At 47.1% G+C, this 26,209-nt stretch overlaps 1 protein-coding gene across 3 annotated transcripts; it reads left to right on the forward strand.

Moving 5' to 3' along the window:
• Positions 1 to 937: 937 nt before the first annotated feature.
• GTF2A1L (general transcription factor IIA subunit 1 like) lies at positions 938 to 25,652 on the forward strand. Of its 3 annotated transcripts, none has more exons than XM_084829211.1 (9): positions 938 to 1,139; positions 6,952 to 7,053; positions 8,336 to 8,459; positions 10,191 to 10,258; positions 11,888 to 11,984; positions 17,342 to 17,901; positions 18,500 to 18,784; positions 21,442 to 21,531; positions 25,342 to 25,652. In XM_084829211.1, the coding sequence occupies exons 3-9, from the start codon at positions 8,354 to 8,356 to the stop codon at positions 25,447 to 25,449; spliced, it is 1,314 nt and encodes a 437-aa protein (XP_084685337.1). In that variant the 5' UTR covers positions 938 to 1,139; positions 6,952 to 7,053; positions 8,336 to 8,353; the 3' UTR covers positions 25,450 to 25,652. The 3 variants fall into 3 exon arrangements, with proteins under 3 accessions (XP_084685337.1, XP_084685336.1, XP_084685335.1); XM_084829210.1 differs by having other exon boundaries at positions 938 to 1,130; XM_084829209.1 differs by having other exon boundaries at positions 938 to 1,046.
• The last annotated feature ends 557 nt before the right edge of the window (positions 25,653 to 26,209 follow it).

Below are 26,209 nucleotides of genomic sequence, written 5' to 3' on the forward strand. Positions count from 1 at the left end.
ACCTGGCTTTGCGATGGTATGTAGCCCTGAAAAGCAATTTTGAAAGTGCTTTAAATCAGGAATAGGCAATCTAGAGCCCTCCAGATCTTATGGACTACAACTCCCAGAATTCCTTGACTTTCAGTAGTCCAGCTTTTAATTACAGTATATTAAGGCCTCACATACCATAGATTAAATCCTTGCTCCCCTAATCATGTTCTTTTCTCCTCTTTCCTCCTCCAAACAAGTATTTCTGGAGTCATCTTGACTTCTGGAGTCAGTTTGACATTGGCCATGCTGTCTGGGGCATATGGGAGCTGTAATCCAGAAGATCTGGAGGGCAGAAGGTTGTCTACCCGTTTTAAATAAATATAAATACATGGGGGGCGGCGGGAGGACTTGTTAAACATGTTGGGACTTATTCCTGAGTAAACCAGCTATAAGATCGGGTTCTTAGGCTCCAATCCCATGCACACTTACTTGGAGGAAGTATTAAAGGAGATTTGCTCCTCTCTCCCCATTGTGTTTTACGTCTAACCACGGCCAGGGTTTCGTATGGGCAACCAACGGCCCGCTCCTGTGCAGGCGCGCCCAACTCTGCGGCGGGAACATGGCGCCCCTTCCCCCACTGAATTAATTTCCAAACGGGAACCTGGAAACCCACTCCCGTGCCCCAGACGCGGAATTCCTTTCTGTTTCATGACCTTTTTATTTGCACGACAAGCGGCCGCACAGCCAGCCATCCGTTCAAATTCAGATGATTTGCGGAGGAGCTCTGATACTATCGACAGGTGCGGAGGCGAGCCGCCGCCCTCCTGCCTCAAATGCAGCCCCGCTTCGGGGGTTTTGCCGAGGCCTGACCCGCGCCAGCCGCTGGTTCGTTGACGGAGCCGGCGAGCGGAGCGCCCTTCCCAAGAACAGGCTCGGCAGTTGCCCCGGGAACCGCCAGGGGGCGCGCGAGGACGGGCGTTAGGAGCCGCGGCGGCTTAAGCGCTCCATGGAGCGGCGAACAGAGCCCGAACGCGCGGCAGGAGAAGAGAGTCGCGATGGCTCATGGCAACCCAGTGGTGAGGGCTGGGGCGAGGAGGAGGAGGAGGAGGAGGAGAACTAAAGCCGAGCCCAGCTTGAGCGGACTTCTCGCCTAAGAAGAGGCAGGCGGGGTACTCGGGGGCAGCTTGGTTGTTTAACGTGAAGAGTAAATCTGCGTTGTAATGTCGACAGCACACAAGCCGGGGTTCTAACTGGTTCTGCCCCAAGAGGTTGGGGTTAAAACAGCCAGCGCGCTGCATCTCTCTCGTTCTCTTTCTCTTTCTCTCGTTCTCTCTCTCTCCCTCCGGGCCTCCCTTGGTGTGATACTGCCTAGCTCGCTTACGGAATCCGCTGCCCCAACGTGCAGTCTTGAAAGGCTTCAGGCCAACCTCCACCAACCCCAAGGCCTTCCAGAGGGCTTGGACAACAACTCCCAGCATGCTGGCAGTTGTTGCCCGAGACATTTAGAGGGCCCCAGGTGGGGGGAAGGCCAATGGCTGCTCAAAAGTCTCCACTTTATTTGTGGGCAGAGAAATGCAGGGAAGGAAATTTCACCATTTTTTCCAGCGGGAGGAGAGATTCTCAACGGTTTCTCATGGGTAGAGCTCACCACGGGCAGGATGCGCCCTATGTAGCTTCTTTCCTTTTTCCCCTAAGGGTTTTTGGGTGTGCGCCGCCACTGTCAGTGGCAACAGCATGAAGTACATTGGTAGGCTGGCCCCCATTTTACATCTACCATAAGGTAGTGGTGACAGGGTGGTGGTGCAGTGTTGTGTCGAACTCCAGGCAAGAGGTGGGGCTAATGCTGTGCCAAAATCTGCCCCCCAGTTTCCTAAAAGTTTTCTTCCCCCATGAAAGAAAACTTCTTCCATTGTTCTGCCTCATTCTCAGGATTTTCTTTCTTTTATTTTTGTGGTGTTTTTGAGCTTACCCAATCACTGAGATGTGTGTGTTTCCTTTCTGTTACACATCTCTCCATTGCCCTGCAGCCTCCCAGGCTGCCTGCAGTTCCTGAGCTGAAAAAGCCCTGGGGGAGGAATCCCCTCACAATGTCTCTCCCTGAGCTTTAATTGAAGCGTAGGAAGCTGAGGAGGCTACAGGCTGCAGGAGAGATGACTGTACAATGAAAGGCAGGACACTCTCTCTCTCTCTCTCTCTCTCACACACACTCACTCACACACACACACTTACTTCTTGGCCACCTCCTAAGTCAGGTCAGCCCAAGAAACCCAACCCCAGCCCATGAGAATTTCTCTGAAATTTCCTTCTCTCTTCAATTTCCTTTTGAAAGCCATTTCTTTTCTGTCAGACTGAATGAGAATAGTTGAAAAATATGTGGGAGAAATTTTTGTCACAACACTAGCTACTCTAGCCAAACTAGAGTCATAACCCCCACTCCAGGTGGAGGGCATCAGTGCCCATTAGCCATGGTAGCTTAATGGAACCTCCATGTTTAGGGTCAGTGTACCTTTGAATGCCAGTTTAGGATGCAGGGTGGGGAGTATTACCTTCATGCCCTGCTTACCTGATTCCCTAAAGCACCTGGCTGGCTGCTATAGACACAGGATGTCAGACTAGTGGGACGTTGGCCTGCTCCTGCCGGGCTCCTATGTTCTACACACCATCCTGGGGCAATCTGCCCTTCCCCAGAATGATGCTCAAGTAAGCTGCAGCTCTCTCCTTCCAGAGGTCCCTTGGCAAATCCCCTTCAGCTATTCCCTAGGGTTGGATGTGCAGGTTCCTAGAGGTAAATGCTGCAGCTACCCCTAGGTACTCCAGTATATATACTATGTTTGAGCCCTCCTTTGGGGTTTTCCCTAACAAGAGTAAGAACTACATATGATTTGTCCTATTGATGTAGCAGACGGAAAAATATATGACTGGATAGTTAATTTGCACTGAGATACAGGTAGGAAAGATCTTGAAAGACTTTTTTTAGTTAAATTTAAGATCTTGAAAGACTTTTTTTTTTTAGTTAAAGGAATAACCATTGATGAAAAAAATGAACTGGTAGCCTGTGAACTGGAGACTGTGCAGACAATTTAATTCCTTTAGGGTGCAATCCTATGGCCACTAGACAGCCAACTGCCCCCCCCCCCGCACCGCCTCATAGGCAGCGTGGATCAGGTCCGCGCTCGTAAGAGCAGTGCAGAGAGGTGAAAACGGCGTTCCCGGGGGCGGGGAGGTCGGAACACATCCTATGTGTCGTCTGGCTGCTGCTTCCTGCGCACCAAGGTCCCGAAGCTAGACAGCCGAAATCGGCTGTCTACCTGTGAAAGCAGAGCGGCGGGAGCAGAGATCCGCTCCTCACCACTCCTCCTGCCCTGCACCGGATAGGCGGTTGCCCATGGGCTCAGAGGCGACCAACCCTCGATCCAGATAGGATTGCTCCCTCCAGGCACAATCTTATGCATGTTTAGACAGAAAAAAGTTCTACAACTGGCTGGCTGGCGAATGCTGGGAATTGTAGGTCTTTTCTGTCTAAATGTGCATAGCATTGTGCCCTTATTGGTTTAGATCATCTGTGATATTGTTTAGGCATGATTTTATACACCCATGTATATGAACAAAGCCAAAATGAAGGAATAATACATTTATTTATTTCTTCATTTATTTGTTTAAAATATATCCCACCTTATATCATTAGGATCTCAGGGAGGCATACAAATAAAATCAATTTAGACAGTAAAATAAATAATTTAAACAGCTAAAAACATATTAAACCATTAAGCAAGCTAATACCAATTTAAAATCTAAAACAATAAAACAGTTAAAACAGTGTGCTACTTTAGGGAATGCATTTAGCCCTCAAAGGCTTTGATAGAAAGCCATGTTTTAACTTGGTGCTGAAATGAAACCAATGTCTCTGCCAATTGAGCCTCTAAGAAGAGGGCATTCCACAGCTGGGTGCTGCAGCAGAAAAAGCCATCTCCCATGGCTGGATGCGCCCGATCTCAGCAGCTAAGCAGGGTCAGCCCTGGTTAGTACTTGGATAGGGGATCGCCTGGGAATCAGGCTTCCTGCATTGAGCAGCGGGTTGGACTTGATGGTCTTGTAGGCCCCTTCCAACCCTATGATTCTATGTCCCACCATAGTGTATGCCTTGCACTGGTGGGATGCAGAGGGGGGGCCCTCCAACAGATCTCAATCCTTGGGCAGGCATATATAGGGAGAGGCGCTCCCTCAAATATCGAGGTCTCAAGCTTCTTAGGGCTTTAAATGTCATCGCTAGCACCTTGAGTTCTGACTGGAAGTGTATCGGCAGCCAGTGCAATTCCTTTAAGACTGGTGGTATGTGATGTTTGCAAGATGTTCTGGTCAACAGTCTAGCTGCTGCATTTTGCACTAGCTGCAACTTCTGAGTCGTCTTCAAGGGCAGCCCCACATACAGTGCATTGCAGTAGTCTAATCAGGAAGTTACCAGTGCATGCACTACTGTCGCTAGGTTATCCCTGTCCATTAAAGGCCATAGCTGGCGGATCAGGACTTAGGGTGCTAACCCATGTATGCTGTAAGTCCTACAACTCCCAGCATTCCCCAACCAGCCAGCCTTTACAGTGCAATCCGGGGGCTTCTCCACACTGAGGCTTTTTGTCCTGCAATTTTACCAGGGCATCTGCTTCCGGATTCTTTGCTGGATAGATCAGCCCTTTACATGAGCTTCCCCCTGCCCCATTTATCTGTGAGATCTATATGTATACAGCCACTAGATGGCGCTGTTGTTATATAGCACCACGTCTTCTTTTCACGTGCAAATTCAGACTGATTGGAAGTGGATCTTTTTATTAACTCATTATTTCCCTTTCAAATTAAGCCGGGGAAATGCTCAGAAAACACTAGAGAGGTGCTGGAGGTTGATGACGTCAGGGTAAGGACCCACAAACTTATGTGAGTAACCAATCTCAATCCCAGGATAAAAGCCCCATGTGGAGAAGCCCCTAGTCATATCTACCCTGAGAGATATTGAATGTGTCTTGCCCAAGGGCCCTCCGAAACCCGGAGCCTGCGCTGCCCTCTCCTTGCTACTGTTGCCATGGCTTATTTGCTTGCCTCTCCCCATGGGCCCAATCCACACCACTTCCCAGAGGGCAAGGAGAAGGTGTGCAGAGGTTAGTGCTCCTCCTCTCTCCTCTCTTTGCTTGCTCATTCAGAGAGGGCAGATGAAGAGGTGGCAGCAGCAAGGAGGAGCAGCGGGCCTAACAAGAATGAGACCGTCATTTTTCAGGTTTCTGCTCTCCCTGACTTTTTAGAAGAACTGATCAGTTTAGCTTTTTAAGGAAATGCTGCAGTTGTTGTCATCCTCACCGGTACAGCATACTGGAAGATGGGCCTACATGAACAGCTAAAACGTCAGTCCGTGCAGAATACAGCAGGAACCTCTCAGCTGGGTCCCAGGAGCATGTTACCCCAGCGCCCCAGTATCTGCACTGCCTCCCTCTTGTCTTCTGGGCAAAATTAAATGTAGGTGCTGGTTTTGCTTGCTGAGGCCCCCTTCTCTCCTTTGGTACCATCCCAGTGGTTAAAATTGATGGACAGCGCAACCCTGTACATGTCTACTCAGAAGTAAGTCCCATTGAGTTCAGTTGGGCTTGTTCCCAGGTTAGTGGGGATAGGATTGCAGCGCTTTGTGCCAAGTTTGAACCATGAGGACGTGTATAGAGATGTTCTTGTTCGCTGTTCCATATCTGCAGTTCCTTTGAGGTTCGTCTAAGGTGTGATCCCCTGTGTACTTTCTGGAAGAAGAGCAAAACTTTCCTCTGCTGCACGCTAGGGCTGAGCAGGGATGGTCACTTTGATTTAATTGGGCGTTTTGTAGGTATAATACTTGTGCGTGTGCTTGTGTGGTTTGCTTGTTGAACTAAGGCTGCAGCCTCAGGTTCGCTTACCTGGAAGTGCAGCACCACTGAACATAGTGGAACTTGCTTCTTGAATACTATGGGGAGTATCCAATGTTAGTTCTACATACAGTAGACCCGTTGAAATGAACGATACCTAAGTTAGTCATGACTAACTTGTCCCATTCATTTCAGTGGGTCTGCTCTACATAGGACTAACATTGGCTACTACCCTGTATATGTATAGGAGAGATAGGCAACTTGTGGTCCCCCAGATGTTTTGGCCTATCATTCCTATCAGCCCTGGCCAGCATAGCCATCAGTGAGTGATGCTGAGGATTGCAGGCGAATACATCTGGAGGATCATAAGTTTCCCACTTCTGCTGTAGAGGATTGTTATGTCTGAGTGATTGTGAGCTTTTCTGCATGAGCCTAAAATTCCACACTTTTACTGGGGCTTTTGCTTCAGGATTCTTTGCAGGATTAAGATTGGCTCCTTTACATGGGTGGACATGTGCTTTGATTCGGGGACTTACTTTATCTGCAAGTTCTATATGTTGCATTCTACAGCCACTAGATGGCGCTGAGGTATAGTGGAACTGTGCAATTTCACACAGCTGATGTATCAGTTTAACGTTTCTTATCAGGTTATCACTGATCTTTTAAAGAGTGGGATAAAGGTCAGAAAGCGCAGGAGATGCCCTGGAGGTTGATGATGTCCTGTACAGGGCTCACAAACCTCTGTGAGTGACCAATCTCAATGGCAGGATAAAAGCCCCATGTGGAGAAGGTCTGTGTATGTGTAGGATTGTACTGTAATCGCGTAACTGAATACTGCAGAGTTTAGTACCTTTAGTCCCACAAGCACTGCAAATCTTATTTGGGCCCCCCTCTGGCTTCGGAGATTTCAGCCGTCATTGCCCACCGATGTTTGAATGTAGCTGTGCAGCCATGAGGGCCAGACACTTGATTATTTTGAAGAGAAAAATCCAAGGATCCCAGGACGCTCGATTCCACACCCAATGCGCCTTCTGTTGTCCTGTGGAGTCACAGCACAGAGAGACAACCCTTTTCTTAACTCATGTTCTACAATTCATGTGTTGCACAGCCTAAATTCTACAAATCAGTTATTGACGACGTGATTGAATGCGTCCGGGATGTCTTTGTGGAAGAAGGCGTAGACGAACAAGTCCTGAAAGAGCTGAAGCGGGTTTGTTGAATGATTCTGCTTTGCATTTCTGCTGTCAGTCTCTCTCTCCCCCTCCCTCCTTGCACTTTACCATTCCTAGTTGGGAGTGAGTAGCTTCAATGCCTGTCTTCTGCAGAGTTGCCCAAACTCTTACCCAGTTACCATTGATTAACAGTTTAGTCCAGCCTTTCACAATCTGGTGCTGTCCAGATGTGTTACACTACAACTCCCATCATCCCCAGGCAGCATGCTGCCTGGGGGTGATTGGAATTGTAGTCCAATAAATCTGGAGGGCACCAGGTTGCGGAACTCTGGTTCAGTCCACATTTAGTGACTTTTCATGTGGGCTCTGGGTGGAAGAGATTTCAGAAATGAGTTACATCTCAAAGTATCTAAATTCAACTTCCTAGGTTTTGCAGCTGCCAATACATTCTGTGTTGAGTTTATATTCCTGTGCTCTTTCATGAAATTGCCATGCAAAGTTCCTGTACCCGTCACATTGGCTCTATTGGGATGGTTATCATATTGCTAGGTGCTCCCTTAAGCAAGTAGCAGAGGCAGTAAGCCTATGTACAGTAGTTACTGGGGAACATGGGCGGGAGGGTGCTGTTGCACTCATGCCCTGCGTGGGGATTCCTGGTCAACAGCTGGTTGGCCACTGTGTAAACAGAGTACTGGCCAAGATGGACCTTTGGTCTGAGCCAGCAGGGCTCTTTTTATGTTCTTATGAGTAGTCCAGGGATAGTTCAACTAGGTTTAGTTTCTTACAGATATGAGACACACACACACATGAGAGAAGACAGGTCTTATGATGTCTTCATAATATTTATTCACAAACGTACCAGCAGGTCATAGTAGAAGCAAGCAGACTTTTATAAGCAGACAGTGCAACCACTAATTCTGTATCAGATTCCCCAAAAGTAACTAATACAAACCCACAAAGCTGAACCCCACTTAGCTGATGGCTGTTGAAAGACCTCCGATCTTTGCTTCTGTACCCAAACTGAGACTGCTAATTGCTTTATTTTTACACCTGCACCCTGCAGAGGATTGCCCTGCAAGCAAATTTCCCATTAAAGGATCATTTAGCTCTTCTGTTAAGTCCCTGATCACACATCAGCCCATTCTTTCAGCATAACCAGAGTGATAGGCACACTCACAACTGTAGCGGCAGCCCAATTCAACATATATGTGTATACAGATCTCCATCCATTGGGTTATGTAAGATCTTGTTGGGGAGCAGAAAACTCAGCGGGCTTAAACTGGGTGAATTCTTTTCACCTGTGTGTGTCTTTCCTTGCAGCGCTGGGAAACAAAAGTGATGCAGTCGAAAGCGACGGAAGGCTTCTTCCGACACAGTCACATTTCGCCCCAGTTCACGTTGCACCTGCCTCCTAACTTCAGTCAAGCCCTGCAGACATCAACAGGTCTATCATTGGCTTCTCTCAGCAGAGACTGTACAACAGGAGGGATCATTGTTATATAACTGTTTATGTCGAGTTCAGTATAAATATTTTGGGGGAAGCGCCACAGCTCAGAGGTAGAGCATATGCCTTGCAGGCAGCAGGACCTGGGTTCAATCCCTGGCATTTCCATTTAAAAATGACAGGCAGCAAGTGATGAGGAAAAAACCCTTTTCTCTGCCTGAGACCCAGATGACACACTGCCAGCATAGACAATACTGGCCTAGATGGAGTGATGGCAGATGTGATCTGGGAGCACTGAAACATCTCTACTTTCCCTCTGGAGTTGTTGGGAATGGAGGCAGTTCTGGCCTCCGTTTTTCTCTATGTAGGGCTGCAACCCAGGGTTGGTAGCTACATCTAAGGGCAAAGGGTATTCCACCTCTTTAAATAATAATTTTTAAAAGTCTGGTAGCCGGGTGGCCTCCATGCAAAGCCTTTTGGGGCAGGGGATGGAGCAAAACAAGTCAAACGATGGAGCCCAGCAGGTCTGGGTGATTCTGGAATTGGAGCCCCGTGCAAAACTTTGTGCATTCACCTAATTCCCATATGCTGGGGATTATGGCAGTTGTAGTCCAACACATCTGGGGGGCACCAGGTTGGGGAAGGCTGACCTAAGATACACAGCTTAAAAAACAACCACTCCCCAAATGTTTATGTCCCTTGATTCTCTGGCAACTGGTCCAAAGGAAGGCGGGGTAAAGCTTTCTTTTTTTTTTCCTTGCTCAGTTGGCAAATCTCCAAGAGTGCTTTTCCCAGTCCCCCAAATGCAGGGTGGGCAACATTTGGCCCATCAGATGTTTTGGCCTACAGTTCCCATCAGCCCTCACCATTGGCTACACTGGCTAGGGTTGATGGGATTTGTAGGCCAAAACATCTGGAGGGCCACAAGTTGCCCACCTCTGCTCTATTGCATGGGAAATGTACTTGAGTTGGGGTAGCAGGCCAATGTACGTGCTGCCTGAATGCAGGTGTTCCTTGCAGCAGATGTAAACAGGGTGAATGATAATGTGTTCATAACGTGTATCTTTAAGTAGCTGATTGGATCAGGGTTCCCAGACCAGTGTACGTAGGTGTTTAAAGCTCTGTGAGAGTGTGCGTGCGAGAGAGAGACTTTACACGTGTGTTGTGAGAAGCACTGCTGTAACACCAGTCTAGGGGTTGGATCCAGATTTAAGCTGGATCAATTGCACTGTTGAAAGTGGACATCCGTGCCCCCTCCTGCCTGTGGCAGCCCCTTCAGCCCCCTGAAAATGCTACACAGAGAGTCAGGAGACCCTGCTGAGCGGGGTGAGCTGTGGTATGGGGGGTGGGTGGAATCCCTAAACATCAGGTGGAAGGACTTTCAGTGAGCATACAAAAATTCCATGGAGGTTGATGGGACTTCAGGCCGCTCTGCATCACAGTGGCAATGATGTTGCGCTAGTATGCTGCTGCTCAGTGGTTTTGACTGCAAAATTCGGAATGAAGTGTAGTTACAGAGAGGTGCGCAGACTTGATGGAACACGCAGGACGTTTGCTGTGGCTGTCCTCATGTGAGGCAAAGCACGTGCCTCCGATGCTGGCTGGTTGTGTTTACTGACTTTTGCTGGTGCCAAATGGCTGTGTATGCGTACAGTGGGCGAATCTATATCCAAGTGACTTCTTTAAAAAAATTATGTCTTTTCACCCTTTATTTAAACAATCCGCCTTTAGGTGTTGCTGCTGGCAGAGGAATTCGACAGTTTACCACTACTACAGCGACAGCAACAGCAGCTGAACTGGTATGTAGCTTCCATATTACCTTATAATTTTTATTATCTCATGGAAAGCAAAAATACCTAAGATCTTTATCAGTATCAAAAGTTTTGTCTGCTCAGCTATCTTCAATAATTATAAGTACCTATGTGAAATGCCAGTGACAATCAAACAAGCTTTCATATAGTAAACACCAGTAATTATAGTTGGTTTTAAAGAGTTTAGTATTGATTTGGGATAGGGTGACTATTGTGTTATTTTGTCTGCAGTCCTAAACCTAATGGGACTGTTCACGCAACATGCTAACCCACACTTGGTGGTTGAACCGTGGGTTGTTTGTTGAACCGTAGGTTAGCACGTTGTCTGAACCCAGGACATTTTCCACAGGGTGGCGTGTTAACCACCCTGAAGAACCCAACAACAAACCATGGGTTCTCATAGTGGCTTGTTTGAGGAAAAATAAGCAACACTGCGGAAAATGTCCTGGGTTCAGACAACACGCTAACCCACAGTTCAACAAACAACCCATGGTTCACCAACAACCCACACTCAACCGCTGAGTGTGGGTTAGCATGTTGTGTGAACCCAGTCAATAACTGTGGGAACTGAGTTTCATTGAACTCTGTTGGGCTTACATTTGAGTAAACATTGGTAGACTTGCACTGCTAATCTCACGGTACACTTGGGATTTGTTGGGGCATTGCTAGGCACTTAAAACAGCCTCTCCCAACCTGGGGCCCTCCAGATGTTTTGGACTACAGTTCCCAACTTTCCTGACTCATTCGCTATGGTGGCTGGGGTTGATGGTAGTCGAAGTTCAAAATATTTGGAGTCCACCAGGTTGGGGAAGGCTGGGTTACAGTGTGATGTGGCTTCCTGGAATATGCAAAGCTATGATTTTTCTCAAAAGTGAACCATAGGAAGATGCTTTATACCAGATCAGACTATTTGTCCGTCTGATGCTGTATTTCCTGGACTGACTGACTAGCAGCATTCCAGGATCTCAGGCAGAGGTCCTTTCCATCAGGGGTGTAGTGGAGCCAGGGCTCACAGGGCTGCAGCACCGGCACTTTTTTTTTAGCAGGGATGCTGATGTCATCTCCCCCCCCCCCCCGCCTCTCAGACTTCCCTGTTCCCCTACAATCCTCACCGTACCTGGGGTGGGGGAAATTAATTTTCCCAGCAACACTACATTGTTCGCTGTTGTAATGCACAGTCCTGAATGGGCAAGGAAGACCCATTAGCTATACAAAAGACCAGCTCCAGAGGGGAGATGAAAACTGTTAGAACTGCTCTGTTGAGATGGATCAACACAGCTGCCTGCATTTTCGGACTCTCCTTGGGGCGTGGCTGTGGGGACTGTCATGATGAGCGCTTGCACTTCCAAATTTACCACCGCTTCCCATCCATCCATCTATCCATCCATCTGCCCGTCCGTCCGTTCTTTCATTACTTTTCTATACCTCCCAATAGCCAAAGCTGTCTGGGCGGTTCGCAACATGATAAAACACAATACAAACAAAATCACCTGTTCCCTGATCCTTTCAATGGGAAATGCCAGAGATTTCAGAATTTGGATTTTAATGGTGCAGAATTTGGGCTGCTCTGCACATAGTAAATGCACAGAGTCTAACTGGATTTTCCTTTTTCTCTAGGGCATTCCCAGAGCTGGTGGCGCAATCCTTACTCTGCCTTCTGGCCTCACCTATCCTATCCAAATACCTGCTGGTGTCACTCTGCAGACAGCCTCTGGTAAAGCTTACAGGCATGGCCATGAGAGTTATCTGTGTAGTGGGTGGGAGTGGGGAAGACTACAAGGATTTTGCATCTTGGAATGGTGACATTTAGGTGTTGACAGCTTAAGAGCAGTTCTGTGCAGCAAACATATCTGGTATTATACCAGATCAGTTGTCAAGGTTTCTCCCTAAAGAATTTTGGAAATTGTAACTTGCTGAGTACTTCCTAATATGTCCCTGACCCCACCTCTCGAGAACTACAATTCCCAGTGTTCCCTGTGGATTGGGAAGGGAATGACGATTCAAGCAGTTTGTTTGTTGTGGAGAGAAATGCCCTGAGTGGAGAAAGGAATTTGGAGGCGGGGAGCGGGGGGATGGTGGAAATATTAATGAAAGCACTGTAGCATTACAAGCCTCCTGGGATTTCAATTGAAGAAGTTTGCATGTTGGAAGCCAACTCCGACCTAGTCAATTTGAATAGTTTTGAGCGACCAGCTTCCAAATTCTCCTGCGGCCATAGATCTAGCAGCACAACGCAAGACAATACATAAGAGAGGATGTCCCGGCAGGAGAGGCACCCTGTCTGTAGGGAGAAGGTAGCTGGTGTCCTTCAAGGGTGTTAAGAACATGGTGAAATCTTGCAAGGAGGCTAAGGGTGCAACCCTATGCACGTTTAGACAGAAAAAAGTCATACAACTCCCAGTATTCCCCAGCCAGCATGGGATTGGACCCTAAATTGCTCTAAAAACCTAAAGGGTAGAGGCGGGGGTAACGATCTTTGGAGCAACAGGTGACTCACATAGGCGTTATGTTCCTTGCTGTATTCCAGAGAGGTGTCGGCAGGCATGTGGGTGCTCAGGGGTACCCATGTTGGGGACCCCAGTGCCATAGGATCCCTTGCAGAGAGCAGAGTCATCTCTCTGCCTCCAGATCCAATTCCAGCACAGACTGACTTCCTGATATACACACAGACCTCACTCGCCCCCTCCCCTTGGCCTCATAGGACAAAAGGTTAATTTGTCTCCCTCCATCTGTTTCTTCCCCTTCATGGATCACTGCCTTGTTGTGGCGAAGGGGCTTGCGTAACTCAGTGAAGCCATAAGCTATGCCGTGCAGGGCCACCCAAGACGGACAGGTCATGGCAGAGAGTTCTGACAAAATGTGGTCCACTGGAGAAGGAAATGGCAACCCACTCCAGTATTCTTGCCAAGAAAACCCCATGGAACGTATCACAAGGCTAAAAGATATGACGCCGGAAGATGAGCCCCTCAGGTTGGAAGGTGTCCAATCTGCTACTGGGGAAGAGCAGAGGGTATTTCCAAGTAGCGCCAGAAAGAGTGAAGCGGCTGGGCCAAAGCCGAAAGGACACTCAGCTGTGGATGTGTCTGGTGGTGAAAAGAAAATCCGATGCTGTAAAGAACAATATTGTTTAGGAACCTGGAATGTTAGATCAATGAATCAAGGTAAGCTGGAGGTGGTCAAACATGAGATGGCAAGACTGAACATCGACATCTTGGGAATCAGCGAACTAAAATGGACAGGAATGGGCGAATTTAATTCAGGTGACTATCATATCTACTACTGTGGGCAAGAATCCCTTAGAAGAAATGGAGTAGCACTCAGTCAACAAAAGGGTGGGAAAAGCAGTACTGGGGTACAATCTTAAAAATGATAGAATGATCTCAGTACGAATCCAAGGCAAACCATTCAATATCACTGTAATTCAAGTCTATGCCCCAACCACTGATGCCGAAGAAGCTGAGGTTGATCGGTTCTATGAAGACCTACAACACCTTCTAGAACTAACACCAAAAAAAGATGTCCTCTTCATCATAGGGGACTGGAAAGCTAAAGTAGGAAGTCAAGAAATCACCGGGATAACAGGCAGGCATGGCCTTGGTGTACAAAATGAAGCAGGACAAAAGCTAATAGAGTTTTGCCAAGAGATCACGCTGATCATAGCAAACACTCTTTTCCAACAGCACAAGAGACGACTCTACACATGGACATCACCAGATGGTCAATATCGAAATCAGATTGATTATGTCCTTTGCAGCCAAAGATGGAGAAGCTCCATACAGTCAGTAAAAACAAGACCTGGAGCTGACTGTGGCTCAGATCATGAGCTGCTTCTTGCAAAATTTCGGCTTAAACTGAAGAACGTAGGGAAAACCACTAAACCATTCAGGTATGACCTAAATCATATCCCTTATGAATATACAGTGGAGGTGAGGAATAGCTTTCAGGGATTAGACCTGATAGACAGAGTGCCTGAGGAACTATGGACGGAGGTCCGTAACATTGTTCAGGAGGCAGCAACGAAATCCATCCCAAAGAAAAAGAAATGCAAGAAAGCCAAGTGGCTGTCTGAGGAGGCTTTACAAGTAGCTGAGGAAAGAAGGGAAGTGAAAAGCAAGGGAGAAAGGGGAAGATATATCCAACTGAATGCAGAGTTCCAGAGAATAGCAAGGAGAGACAAGAAGGCCTTCTTAAATGAACAATGCAAAGAAATCGAGGAAAACAACAGAATGGGAAAGACTAGAGATCTCTTCAAGAAAATTGGAGATCTCAAGGGAATGTTTTGTGCAAAGACGGGCATGATAAAGGACAAAGAAGGCAGGGACCTCACAGAAGCAGATGAGATTACGAAGAGGTGGAAAGAATACACAGAAGAACTATACAGGAAAGATCTTAATGTCCTTGATAGCCATGATAGTAATGTCCTTGATAGCCATGATAGTGCGGTCACTGAACTTGAGCCGGACATCCTCGAGAGTAAAGTCAAGTGGGCCTTAGGAAGCATTAGTAACAACAAAGCTAGTGGAGATGACAGTATTCCAGCTGAGCTATTTAAAATCCTAAAAGATGATGCTGTTAAAGTGCTGCATTCAATATGCCAACAAATTTGGAACACTCAGCAATGGCTGCAAGACTGGAAAAGGTCAGTTTACATTCCAATTCCAAAGAAGGGCAACACCAAAGAGTGTTCAAACTACCGCACAATTGCGCTCATTTCACATGCCAGCAAGGTGATGCTCAAAATCCTACAAGCTAGGCTTCAGCAGTATGCGAACCGAGAACTACCGGAAGTACAAGCTGGGTTTCGAAGAGGCAGAGGAACTAGAGATCAAATCGCCAGCATTCACTGCATCATGGAGAAAGCAAGAGAATTCCAGAAAAACGTCTATTTCTGCTTCATTGACTACGCTAAAGCCTTTGATTGTGTGGATCACAACAAACTGTGGCAAATTCTTAAAGTGATGGGAGTACCAGACCACCTTACCTGTCTCCTGAGAAACCTGTACGAGGGTCAAGAAGCAACAGTAAGAACCGGACATGGAACAACTGAGTGGTTCAAAATTGGGAAAGGAGTACGACAAGGCTGCATATTGTCACCCTGCTTATTTAACTTATATGCAGAGTACATCATGAGAAATGCCGGGTTGGATGAATCAGAGGTCGGAATTAAGATTGCTGGGAGAATTATCAACAACCTCCAATATGCAGATGATACCACCCTAATGGCAGAAAGTGAAGAGGATCTAAAGAGCCTTCTGTTGAGGGTGAAGGAGGAGAGTGCAAAAGCTGCTTTGAAACTCAACATTAAAAAAACTAAGATCATGGCATCTGGCCCTATCACTTCCTGGCATATCGAAGGGGAAGAAATGGAAGCAGTGACAGATTTTACTTTCTTGGGCTCCAAGATCACCGCAGACGGTGACCGTAGCCATGAAATTAAAAGACGCTTGCTCCTTGGGAGGAAAGCTATGGCAAACCTAGACAGCATAGTCAGAAGCAGAGACATCACCTTGCCTACAAAGGTCCGTCTAATCAAAGCTATGGTTTTCCCAGTAGTAATGCATGGCTGTGAGAGCTGGACTATAAGGAAGGCTGAGCGCCGAAGAATGGATGCTTTCGAACTGTGGTGCTGGAGAAGACTCTTACGAGTCCCCTGGACTGCAAGGAGGTCAAATCAGTCCATCCTAAAGGAAATCAACCCTGAGTGCTAATTGGAAGGAGAGATACTGAAGCTGAAGCTCAAATATTTTGGCCACCTAATGCGAAGAGAAAACTCTCTGGAAAAGACCCTGATGCTGGGAAAGACTGAAGGCAAAAGGAGAAGGGGACGACAGAGGATGAGATGGCTAGATAGCATCACCGATGCAATGAATATGAACCTGAGCATACTCCGGGAGAGTGCGCAGGACAGGAAGGCCTGGCGTGCTATGGTCCATTTGGTCACGAAGAGTCGGACACGACTGAACGACTGAATAACAACAATCTGTTTCTTGGCCCATCCCAGCTCCCATTAGAGCACGCCAGGGGAATGTTACTGGCCATCAGTTGTCAGGTCTTTGGGAATTGTTTCCTCAGGCATCTGCATGGGTAGCTCTGCTTGCTAAAATCTTAGAATCAAGAATTCCAGGGTTTGGAGGGCTCCTGAACCTTTTTGCGGTCGGAGGTACTGGCCTGGAAGATCATTTAGACCAGGTGTATTGAACCTCTTTCAGCCCAAGGGCCAAACTGAGAGAAACTCTTGGGCACTACATTCCAGGTGTGGACAGGGTCGAAGGCAAAAGGGAAGAGGCCAAAATACCAGTATGTTTTAGCTTAACGCTGTTACTGCCAGTAACAAAGGGCTTCTCCACCCCAGGCTTCTTATCCTGCAACTTACCAGGGCTTTTGCTTCTGTATTCTTTGCAGGATTAAGATCAGCTCCTTACATGGGCTGACACGCGCTTTTTCCCCACGGAGATTTCCTTTGTCGGCTAGTTCACCTGCTTCATTATACAGCCGCTAGATGGCACTGTGGTATTGTGGAACTGTGCCATTATACATGAACATTAAAGTGGATTAATACTTATTACCACATTATGCCCAATCTTTTTAAAAACGGGGATAAAGGTCAGAAACCGTGGGAGATGCTCTGGAGGTTGACAGCATTGTGTAACAGACTTGCTAAATTCCATGAGCGACCAATCACAAGCATGCAATAAAAGCCTTGTGTAGAAATGCTGTGAGAATTAGGCCTTTCAACCTTTTAGAGTGGGAGGTGCAGAAGTGCACAAAAGCTGGGAAACCACCAAACGGTGGGTGGCTAGGGGCCAGAAGAAGGGGGCATGGCCATCTGGGGCACCGCCTCATTTGCTGCCCATGGAGGGGCTGGCCTGTCTTTCTGCCCCCCTCTCAACTGCAAAGTTGAACCGGCTGTTGATGGATAGAGCTTGATAGGACATAACAGGCTGCGTGGTAGTCTAGTGGGCAGAGGGAGGACGTTTTCCCGGTTCTTGCTCTCCTCCTCATTCTAGCAGTTCTGCTTCGCCACTGATGGAGAGACAGCCATCCTCCCAATTTCTGGTTTCTGTTTCTTAGGGCACTTGTATAAAGTCAACATGCCCGTGGTGGTCACGCAGGCCTCGGGAGGTGGAACGGTCCTCCAGAATCCAGTTCAGCAAATATTCCAGCAGCTTGGCCGGCAGCCCTCGGCACCTCCGGCTGCCGCGCAAGCAAACACCTTGTCTCTTCAAGCAGCCAGAAGTGAAAGCTTGCAGGCCCCAAAGCCTGCTGCATCCGAGCAAATGGGAGTGGAAGACAAGGCCTTACCTCGGGTGGCTGTCATGCAGGAGGCTCTTGGGAGCCAGGGGAAAGCTGCCACGGGGACCCTGGTAAGCCAGCGGCCATCTGGTTCTCTGGAGACTCCCTGGAATGCCAGTGTCCAAATGGCTATTCCTGCCTTGAAGCCGTCTGAAGCAGCCTGCCCCCCAGTGGCCACAGAAGTGATGGCAGGCAGCTGCTCCGATGCAAGAGAATTGCCTGTGAATCTTGGGCAGCCGCTCGACCCTGATGATATAATTGAGTTGATAATTATGGGCAACGAGTTGGATGACAGTGCCCTCCTGGCTGACGAAACCAACCTACCCTTTGCTGAAGAGGTAATTCCAGTGGTTTATTTTCCATCTTTTATTTAGAAGACTTCTTTCCTCACTACTTCTGCTGTTCAGGACACCTTGCAAATGTAATTGTAAACATGTAGTAGAATACATGGCATGTGTAGAATCATGGGGGTAAGCACAGCCTTGGGGTTTGGGCCATCCCATGCAAAATGGATGTACCTGTTGATTAGAATGGGGTTGGATTGCACCCGTCATTTTCTTTCATCCCCCCCCCCTTTTTTTAAAGGTTCACTTTCTGAAGCTCTGTCTCACAAGTGCCTACTTGGGCAATGGCTGCACTGCAATTCATTTTGCCTTTGTAAACTTTCCAGGACTGAAATCTGGGAGCAGGATCCTTAAATTCCTCTTAAGCCCTGTTCCTAGGTTTGGCCCTGGAAAACTTACACGGACAAGAGTTGCAATGCCTCTTTCCTGCAGGGGAGCTCATGTCTGAATTGGGATTGGGAGCCTCTCCCTTATGTGGGTGAGGCTACAGAAGCGGTGTGGTGTGGTGGAGAAATGCTCCTGTGTCTGCCAGGTTATGCAATTCCTTCCTTCCTTCCTTCCTTCCATTCCTTCCTTCCTTCCTTCCTTCCAGCTAGATACCAGTGTGCAGATGGAACCTGATCTGCAATTCCAGAAGGATATGACCAGTGACCTCGAACAGCTCATTCAGCTGGATGGAACAGGTGATGTTTCTCCCAAGGTAGAAATAGAAAGCCCAAGAGATGGGGATGAAGAGGAGCTCATTGGCATCATTGATGCTGAAGATCTGAAAGTCCTAGACGAGGAGGAGGAGGAAGGGGAAGACAGTACCTCGGACAATCAGTCTCTTAGGAGTACTAGTGATACTGATGAGCCCTCGGTGGACATCACTGAGGAGGTAAAACCTTTTATCCTCTTGAAAATGATTTTGTCTTCCTGCCTGTGGCTTAGGTTCAAACCATGCACAGAATCATAGAGCTGGAGGAAGGGCTCTTCAAAGTCATCAGCCCACTGCCAGTGTAGGAAATTCACGACTGCAGCATCCCCAGTAGCTGGCTGTCCAGCGTCTGCTTTAAAACAAACTCTAATGAAGGAGAGTCCATCACCATCTAAGGCAATCTGTTCCACTGTCGAACAGCTCATACCACCACAGGAAGTTCTTCCTAAAGCTTAGCTGGAAACTTCTTCCCTTGTAATTTGGTTTGGATCCTGCCCTCTGGAGCAACAAGGAATAAATTCGCTCCATCGTCTATGGGAGCCCCTTTGGTGGCTGTTTTATCACTCTTAATCACCTCTTCTCCAGGTTAAACATGCCCAACTCCTTCAACCTTTTCTTACAGAATGTGGCCTCCAGGTCCCTCACCATCTTTGTTGCCCTCCTCTGGACATGATCCCATCTGTCAGTTGGCTTCTTGATCTGCAGTGCCTGGAGCCGGACACAGTCCTCCAGCTGATGTGGTGGTGGGAGACCTGTGATGCATCTCCTGATATATATTGATATTGAGATACAGGTTCTGGGGATTGCAGATCTGCAGGACTGTGAATCTTTTGACAAGATGCTATCTCAGGGTATATCCAGACAAACTTAGAACATAAGAATTGTCCTGCTGGATCAGACCAAGGGTCCATCTAGTCCAGCATTCTGTTCACACACTGGCCAACCAGCTGTCAACCGGGAACCCAAAAGCAGGGCATGAGCACATCAGCACCCTCCCGCCCATGTTCCCCAGCAACTGGTGTACATAGGCTCACTGCCTCTGGTACTGGAGGTAGCACAAAGCCATCAAGACTGGTAGCCACTGATAGCCTTTTCCTCCAGGAATTTGTCCAACCCCCTTTTAAAGCCATCCAAATTGGTGGCCATCACCACATCCTGTGGTAGCGAATTCCATAGTTTGACTATGTACTATGTGAAGAAGGACTCCCTTTGATCTGTCCTGAATCTCCCACCAATCACCTTCCTGGGATGACCCCATTGGGTTCTAGTATTTTGAGAATGGGAGAAAAATGTCTCCCTAGCCACATTCTCCACACCATGCATAACTTAAGTTGAACAGTGAGGCCACTGTGGGACCTGTTTTGGTCACACTTACACCTTCTTTTAAGTATTAAGCATGGGGACAGATTTCAGCAGATTGCATGTTGGAGGCTCACTAACATGCCGTCAAACTGTATCATCTGCATTGCAGATGTGAGCAATTGTGATGTGCCTGTCGGGCTGATGGCACTGATGAACAGATGTCCCCTCCCCCATCTTAAATACATTTCCTGCGTAAAGGATTACAACAGACTGCCTCAGGGGGTGGTGGGTGCTCCTTCACTGGAGATATTTAAACCCAAGCTGAACAGCCATCTGTTGGGGATGCTGTAGATGCATCCTGCATTGCAGATCCTGCATTGAGCAGGGAGCTGGACAGGACGACCTCTAAGAGATTTTCTACATGAGCTTGTTAATCGGCTCTATCTACATTCGGTTTCATCGCAGAATTGAGATCCAAGCACTATACGAGGAGCATTTTCCCCCCTCCTTCTCTGCTACAGAACCTCTAGGTGGCTCTGTGGTGTAGTGGAGTAGCACAAATATATGAGAGGAAATTGTACTTTCCTTCATGTTTCCAATTAAATGCCCCATTTTTCCTGATATAAATAAACTCTACAAAAGTGCTGGTTAGGCACAGAAGCAAACTGGAGGGTCACAACGTTGTCTAAAGAACTAGTACTTTGATGTATAATTTCTCCAATATCCTGGCAATTTAAAAACTGCCTGGATGGAGCAGCAGAGAAAGGTGTTAGGGTGGTGGTGTTATCAAACCGTTGCTCAAAACTAGTAGGAATAATCTAAATCAGGACTGAACTTTTCTACACGAGGCTATTAATCGGCTGTTAATCCACTGTATCTACATTCAGGTGTTTTGGCAGAATTGAGATTCAAACGCTACATGAGGAGCGTTTTCTTTCCTGCTACATAACCTTATGTGGCAGTGTGGTATAGCAGAATAGTGTAAACACACAAGAGGAAATCATGCTTTCTTTCACTTTCACAATTAAACACCCATTTTCCCTATTCTAAAAATACTTGCTGAAAGTGCTGGTTAGACGCAGAAGCAAAACTGGAGGGACACGACATAGTCTATAAAGAATCTGGAAACAACTGTGAGTAGGGAATGACGAGTGCACACTAAACGGCACACGTAGAAAAGTCCTAGGTTCCCTTCTGACTCTATGATTCTGAAAATCTGTCTTATGGATTGTTCCACCCATATTGTACATGCAGAAGCTGGAAACATCCCCTATATCAGGGGTAGGTGACCAGGCGCCCTCCAGAAGTTTTGGACTACAACTCCCATAAGCCCCAGACAGTGTGGCCAGTGGTCAAGAATGATGGGAGTTGTGGGCCTAAGCACCTGGAAGTGACCAGGTTCCTACCACTGCCCAATATCCACCCTTGGTGTTCCTGGTAATGTATTACTATAAAGGAGTTAGCTTTTTTTTTTTTTTTAAACAGTTAACTGCCAATTGGAAAACTGCATGATGAGCTTTGTGTTTCTTCTTCAGGACCCTTTAAATTCTGGTGATGACGTCAGCGAGCAGGAGACACCCGATGTGTTTGACACTGATAATATAATTGTATGCCAGTATGACAAGGTACAGTGGAGAATACTTATTTATTTATTTATTTATTTCTATACCGCCCAATAGCCGAAGCTCTCTGGGCGGTTCACAAATACTTGCTACTTAAATGAGCCCTGGCACTCTTAAGTCTTTCTAGTCCTGTTAAAATCATGAAAAATAAAATGATCTGGAATTAGGAGTGAGCAGTGAAGTGGTCACGTTTGCCAGCGACACCAAATTATTTAGGGTGGTTAAAACAAAAAAGGGTTTGTGAGGAGCTCCAAAAGGATCTCTCCAAACCGGAAGAGTGGGCATCCAAATAGCAAATGTGGTTTAATGTAAGCAAGTGTAAAGTGATGCCTGTTGGGGCAAAACATCCCAACTTCGAGTATAACCTGATGGGGACCGAACTAATGGTGACTGACCAAGACAGAGATCTTGGGGTTGTGGTGGACAGCTCAATGAAAGTGTCAGCCCAGTGCGCGGCTGCTGTGAAAAAGACAAACTCCATGTTAGGCATAATTAGGAAGAGGATTGAGAATAAAACTGCCAATATCATACTGCCCTTATACAAATCTGTGGTGTGACCACACTTGGAATTCTGTGTACAGTTCTGGTCACCACACCTAAAAAAAGATACTGTAGACCTGGGGGCGGTGTCTCCACCAGCGATTTACTCCGGGTTGGCTGTGTGTTGAGGTCGTTAGGGATACATGACATTGTGGCCATCCAGCAGCCACCCTGGAGCTTATCAGGGAAAAACTGGATTTCCTGAGACTGCTTAAAGTCCAGTTCTTTTTCTCAAGTTGGGTTCTCCCCAATATAGTTGCTGTGTGTCCCAACCCATGCATTTACCTTGGGTATGCTAGCCCTGCCCAGGGGTGTGCCTTTCACCGTGACCCCAGTCCAGGGGTGTTTCCTGTGTGTTTCCCATCCCTGCACAAACCAATTAGTGTTTACTCAGAAGTAACTCCTATTGTGGTCAGTGAGGCTTCCTCCTGAAATGCAAATGCATCTGGACCTTCAAGGCAAAGGAGAAAGGGGGGAGAAAGGGGGGGGAAGCCTCTGTTATTGATTGAGCAGCCCCTGCGAGTCAGATGATCTTCACTCTAACCCCTACCCCCACCAGGAAGTATGTTCTGTGAAGTGATTTTTACTGGTGCAGAGCACTCCCTCGTGGAGCTCTGCATGGACTAAATGGCAGCAAACCTGATTCCTTTTAAAAAAATCGGTACTCCTCCATTCGCTTCACCTTCCGTTGTTGTGGAGTCATGGTCCTGGAAAAGGTGCAGAAAAGGGCAACTAAAATGATCAAGGGGCTGGAACATCTCCCATATGAGAGAAGGTTACAACAGCTGGGATTATTTAGCTTGGAAAAAAGGAGGGTAAGGAGAGACATGATTGAGGTCTACAAATTATGCATGGTGTGGAGAATGTGGAAAGGGAGTCACTTTTCTCCCTCTCTCAGAATACTAGAATCTGGGGTCATCCTATGAAGCTGATGGGTGGGAGATTCAGGACAGATAAAATAATCAATCATCCCAGAGTGCAGGACACGGAATAATGGGCTCAAGTTACAGGAAGCCAGAATCTGGCTGAACATCAGGAAAAACGTCTGACTGTTAGAGCAATACGACAATGGAACCAATTACCTAGGGAGGTGGTGGGCTCTCCTACATTGGAGGTCTTCAAGATGAAATTGGACAGACATCTGTCAGGGATGCTCTGACTTGGATTCCTGCATTGAGCAGGGGGTTGGACTCGATGGCCTTGTAGGCCCCTTCCAACCCTACTATTGTATGATTCTATGAAGTACTTCTTCGCACAGCACATAGTTAAAACTATGGAATTCGCTACCACAGGATGTAGTGATGGCCACCGATTTGGATGGCTTTAAAGTGGGGTTAGATAAATTCCTGGAGGAGAAGGCTATCAGCCCTCAGGAGCATATAGCCACTATGTGCTATCTCCAGAACCAGAGGCAGTGAGCCTATGTACACCAGTTGCTGGGGAACATGGGCAAAGGGTGCTTTTGCACAAGTTGTCCTGCTTGTGGTTTCCCAGTCGACAGCTGGTTGCCCACTGTGTGAACAGAATGCTGGACTAGATGGATCCTTGGCCTAATTCAGCAGGGCTCTCCTGAAGTTCTTAAAATGGGTTGCAATTTCATTTCGCACCTTCCACAAAGGCAAACCTGGGTTTGCCACACAGTGAATACTCCAGCAGGTAGCTGCATCTGATCGGTGTACCTGTATGGTCCCTTCACACTTTTTGTTTTTAGGCATACCCTAATATAAAATTATACGAAGTGGTCCTGGGACAGGGATATGAATTGCAACATATTTACACAACCCATTATCCTATGAGAACAGGCACTTGACCTACCTCCAAACACCCTCTCTTGTATTTATGTATTTGTAACAAAAGCTGATTTGTTCACATGTTCAATGGAAGCGTGCATAAAGTGAGGGGAAGAGCCCGTGGTGAATGAGGGGCACTCGATTCTCATTTCTTACACCGGTGGGGCAATTGCGACGTAGTGGCATGGGCAAAGTCTCTGGTATGCTGAGGTTTTGGAAAATAGTACAAGGGAGAATAAGTAGCAGCACAATGTGGCTAAATGCTGGGATCCTACACTTGCATAAACCAGACTCGTTGTTTTCAAAACAATCTGTTCCATCTTGGGTGTTACAGGAGAACATTCAGTGTTGAATCAATGGACTTGGGTGTATCTGATCAAGGGAACATGCTTTTAGATAAGAATAGAATGTGTTTATTTTAACCAGTAGAAAGATTTTTTTGAATGGAAAACTGAACTTTGCATAATCTAGAATAATACTCTGCTTAACTTCTATTTGCTTCAGTGCTGCCAGTGAGTCATAAAAGTAGGAAAGGTGGTGAGCTCTGCTTGCATCCAGAGGGTGGTATCCAGTGTTAGTCTTATGCACAGTAGACCCATTGACATGAATGGGACTTAAGTTACACATGACTAACCTAAGTCCCATTCATTTCACTGGGTCTATTCTAAGTAGGACTAATACTGGATACTACCCAGATGCTTCTGAATAAGGGTGGGAGAGAGTAACTGATAAATCCCTTGGTGAGGCTCATGCACCTCTAGGGGCATATCTATACCATAAGGTTAAAGTGACCCAGTTCTTTTCCTCTCCCCAGGGAACTCTGGGAGCAGTAGTTTGGAGGGGGTAGGGAGTAAGCATCTTTAGCAGTGAATTCTCTTTTTGCCAAAATACAATCCCTAGGATTCTCTGAATGTCATAGGCTCGTGTGCGGGGTGGGGAGGAGGAAACGTTTGGAGAACAAAAATCTTTAGGGAGAAAAAAACCCTTAAGGGGGGCACCCCAAAGAGCCTAGTGGGGAGTGTGTATATTCAGTGGCCATTTACTGACTGTTGTGAGAGATGGGACAAAAAAATGGGGTGGAATGGAGTGGAGCATCCTGAAAAAGGCATGGTTGACTGGAACCCTGAACAGGAGCATTCCACTTCTAAACTACTATGGCTTGTATGCAGTGTTAGTCCTACTTAGACTAGACCCATTGAAATGGATGGGACTTAAGTGGGGCTGTCATTGGATACAACCCTGTAAGTGAGTGGTTTTTAAGTTGAACAGTGAGGCCACTGTGGGACCTGTTTTGGTTACACTTACCAAGTATGCGCCAACGCGCCTTGTCTGGATATCTGGATTCTGCTTTTAAATAGTTCTTTATTTTGTATCACTTACAAAGGAAAACAACTTTTCTCTTTGTGGGCTTTCTGGTGGGCAAGATTTAAAGGTGGTTGTAAGCCATTTTCAATAGATCTGGCCTTTTGCTTTCTTGTGCTAGGTTCAGCGAAGTAAGAACAGATGGAAGTTCTACCTGAAAGATGGTGTGATGTGCTTTGCGGGAAAGGACTACGTTTTTTCTAAAGCCATTGGAGATGCAGAATGGTGAAACTTCCAGAAATACCTGCAGTACTGTAATCCTAAAAAATACACCATGTATTGGAACGTTCAGTAAGAATGGGCTGAAATTCTTGTCTTCTGAAATGTAGAATGCAAAAAGAAACATCGTATGAACAAAGTATGTAACTACATAAAAACAAAACTTGTGTTAACAATGACTGTGTATTGACCAACATTGGCCGTTAACTCATATTTTCTCTGTGTGTCCCTGTGTCTGTGAGAAGGTGCTGCATTTAGTTTTATAAACAATTGCGTACGCACGCGCGCACACACACACGCACACACAGGGCCTTTCCTTCAATGTGGTTAGCCCTGGCTGCTGGAGAAAAGTTAACAAAGGACCTCTGCACTTAGTAGAAGTTCCTGGCTTGCCTCCCCCAAAGTGTGAGAGTGAGTGTGTGTGTGTGGGGGGGGGGGAGGGAGGGAGGAGGGGGAGGAAGTGTTGGTGGTAACTAACCCTCCAAGTTAATGCATGCAATCTAGCTTTAGGCCGTCTTCCAGTGATCAAAGCTACCAGAAGGCAGCCAGGAATGGCTGGGGTAGGAGGAAGAGAGCTAAGAACATAAGAAGAACACTGCTGGACCAGACCAAAGGCCTTGCTAGCCTGGCATCCTGTTTCCTGCAGTGGCAACCAGATGCCTTGTGGGAAGCCCACAACAGGAGCGCAACAGCGCCTTGCCACTCTTGTTCCCTCTAGCAACTGCTACTCATAGGCATGCTCCTTCTGACGGGGGCCATAGTTACATACA

This window comes from Heloderma suspectum, chromosome 1 (genome assembly GCF_057233095.1).
Source record: "Heloderma suspectum isolate Gila_16-S chromosome 1, 16-S_ref, whole genome shotgun sequence".
Classification (NCBI taxonomy): Eukaryota; Metazoa; Chordata; class Lepidosauria; order Squamata; family Helodermatidae; genus Heloderma; species Heloderma suspectum.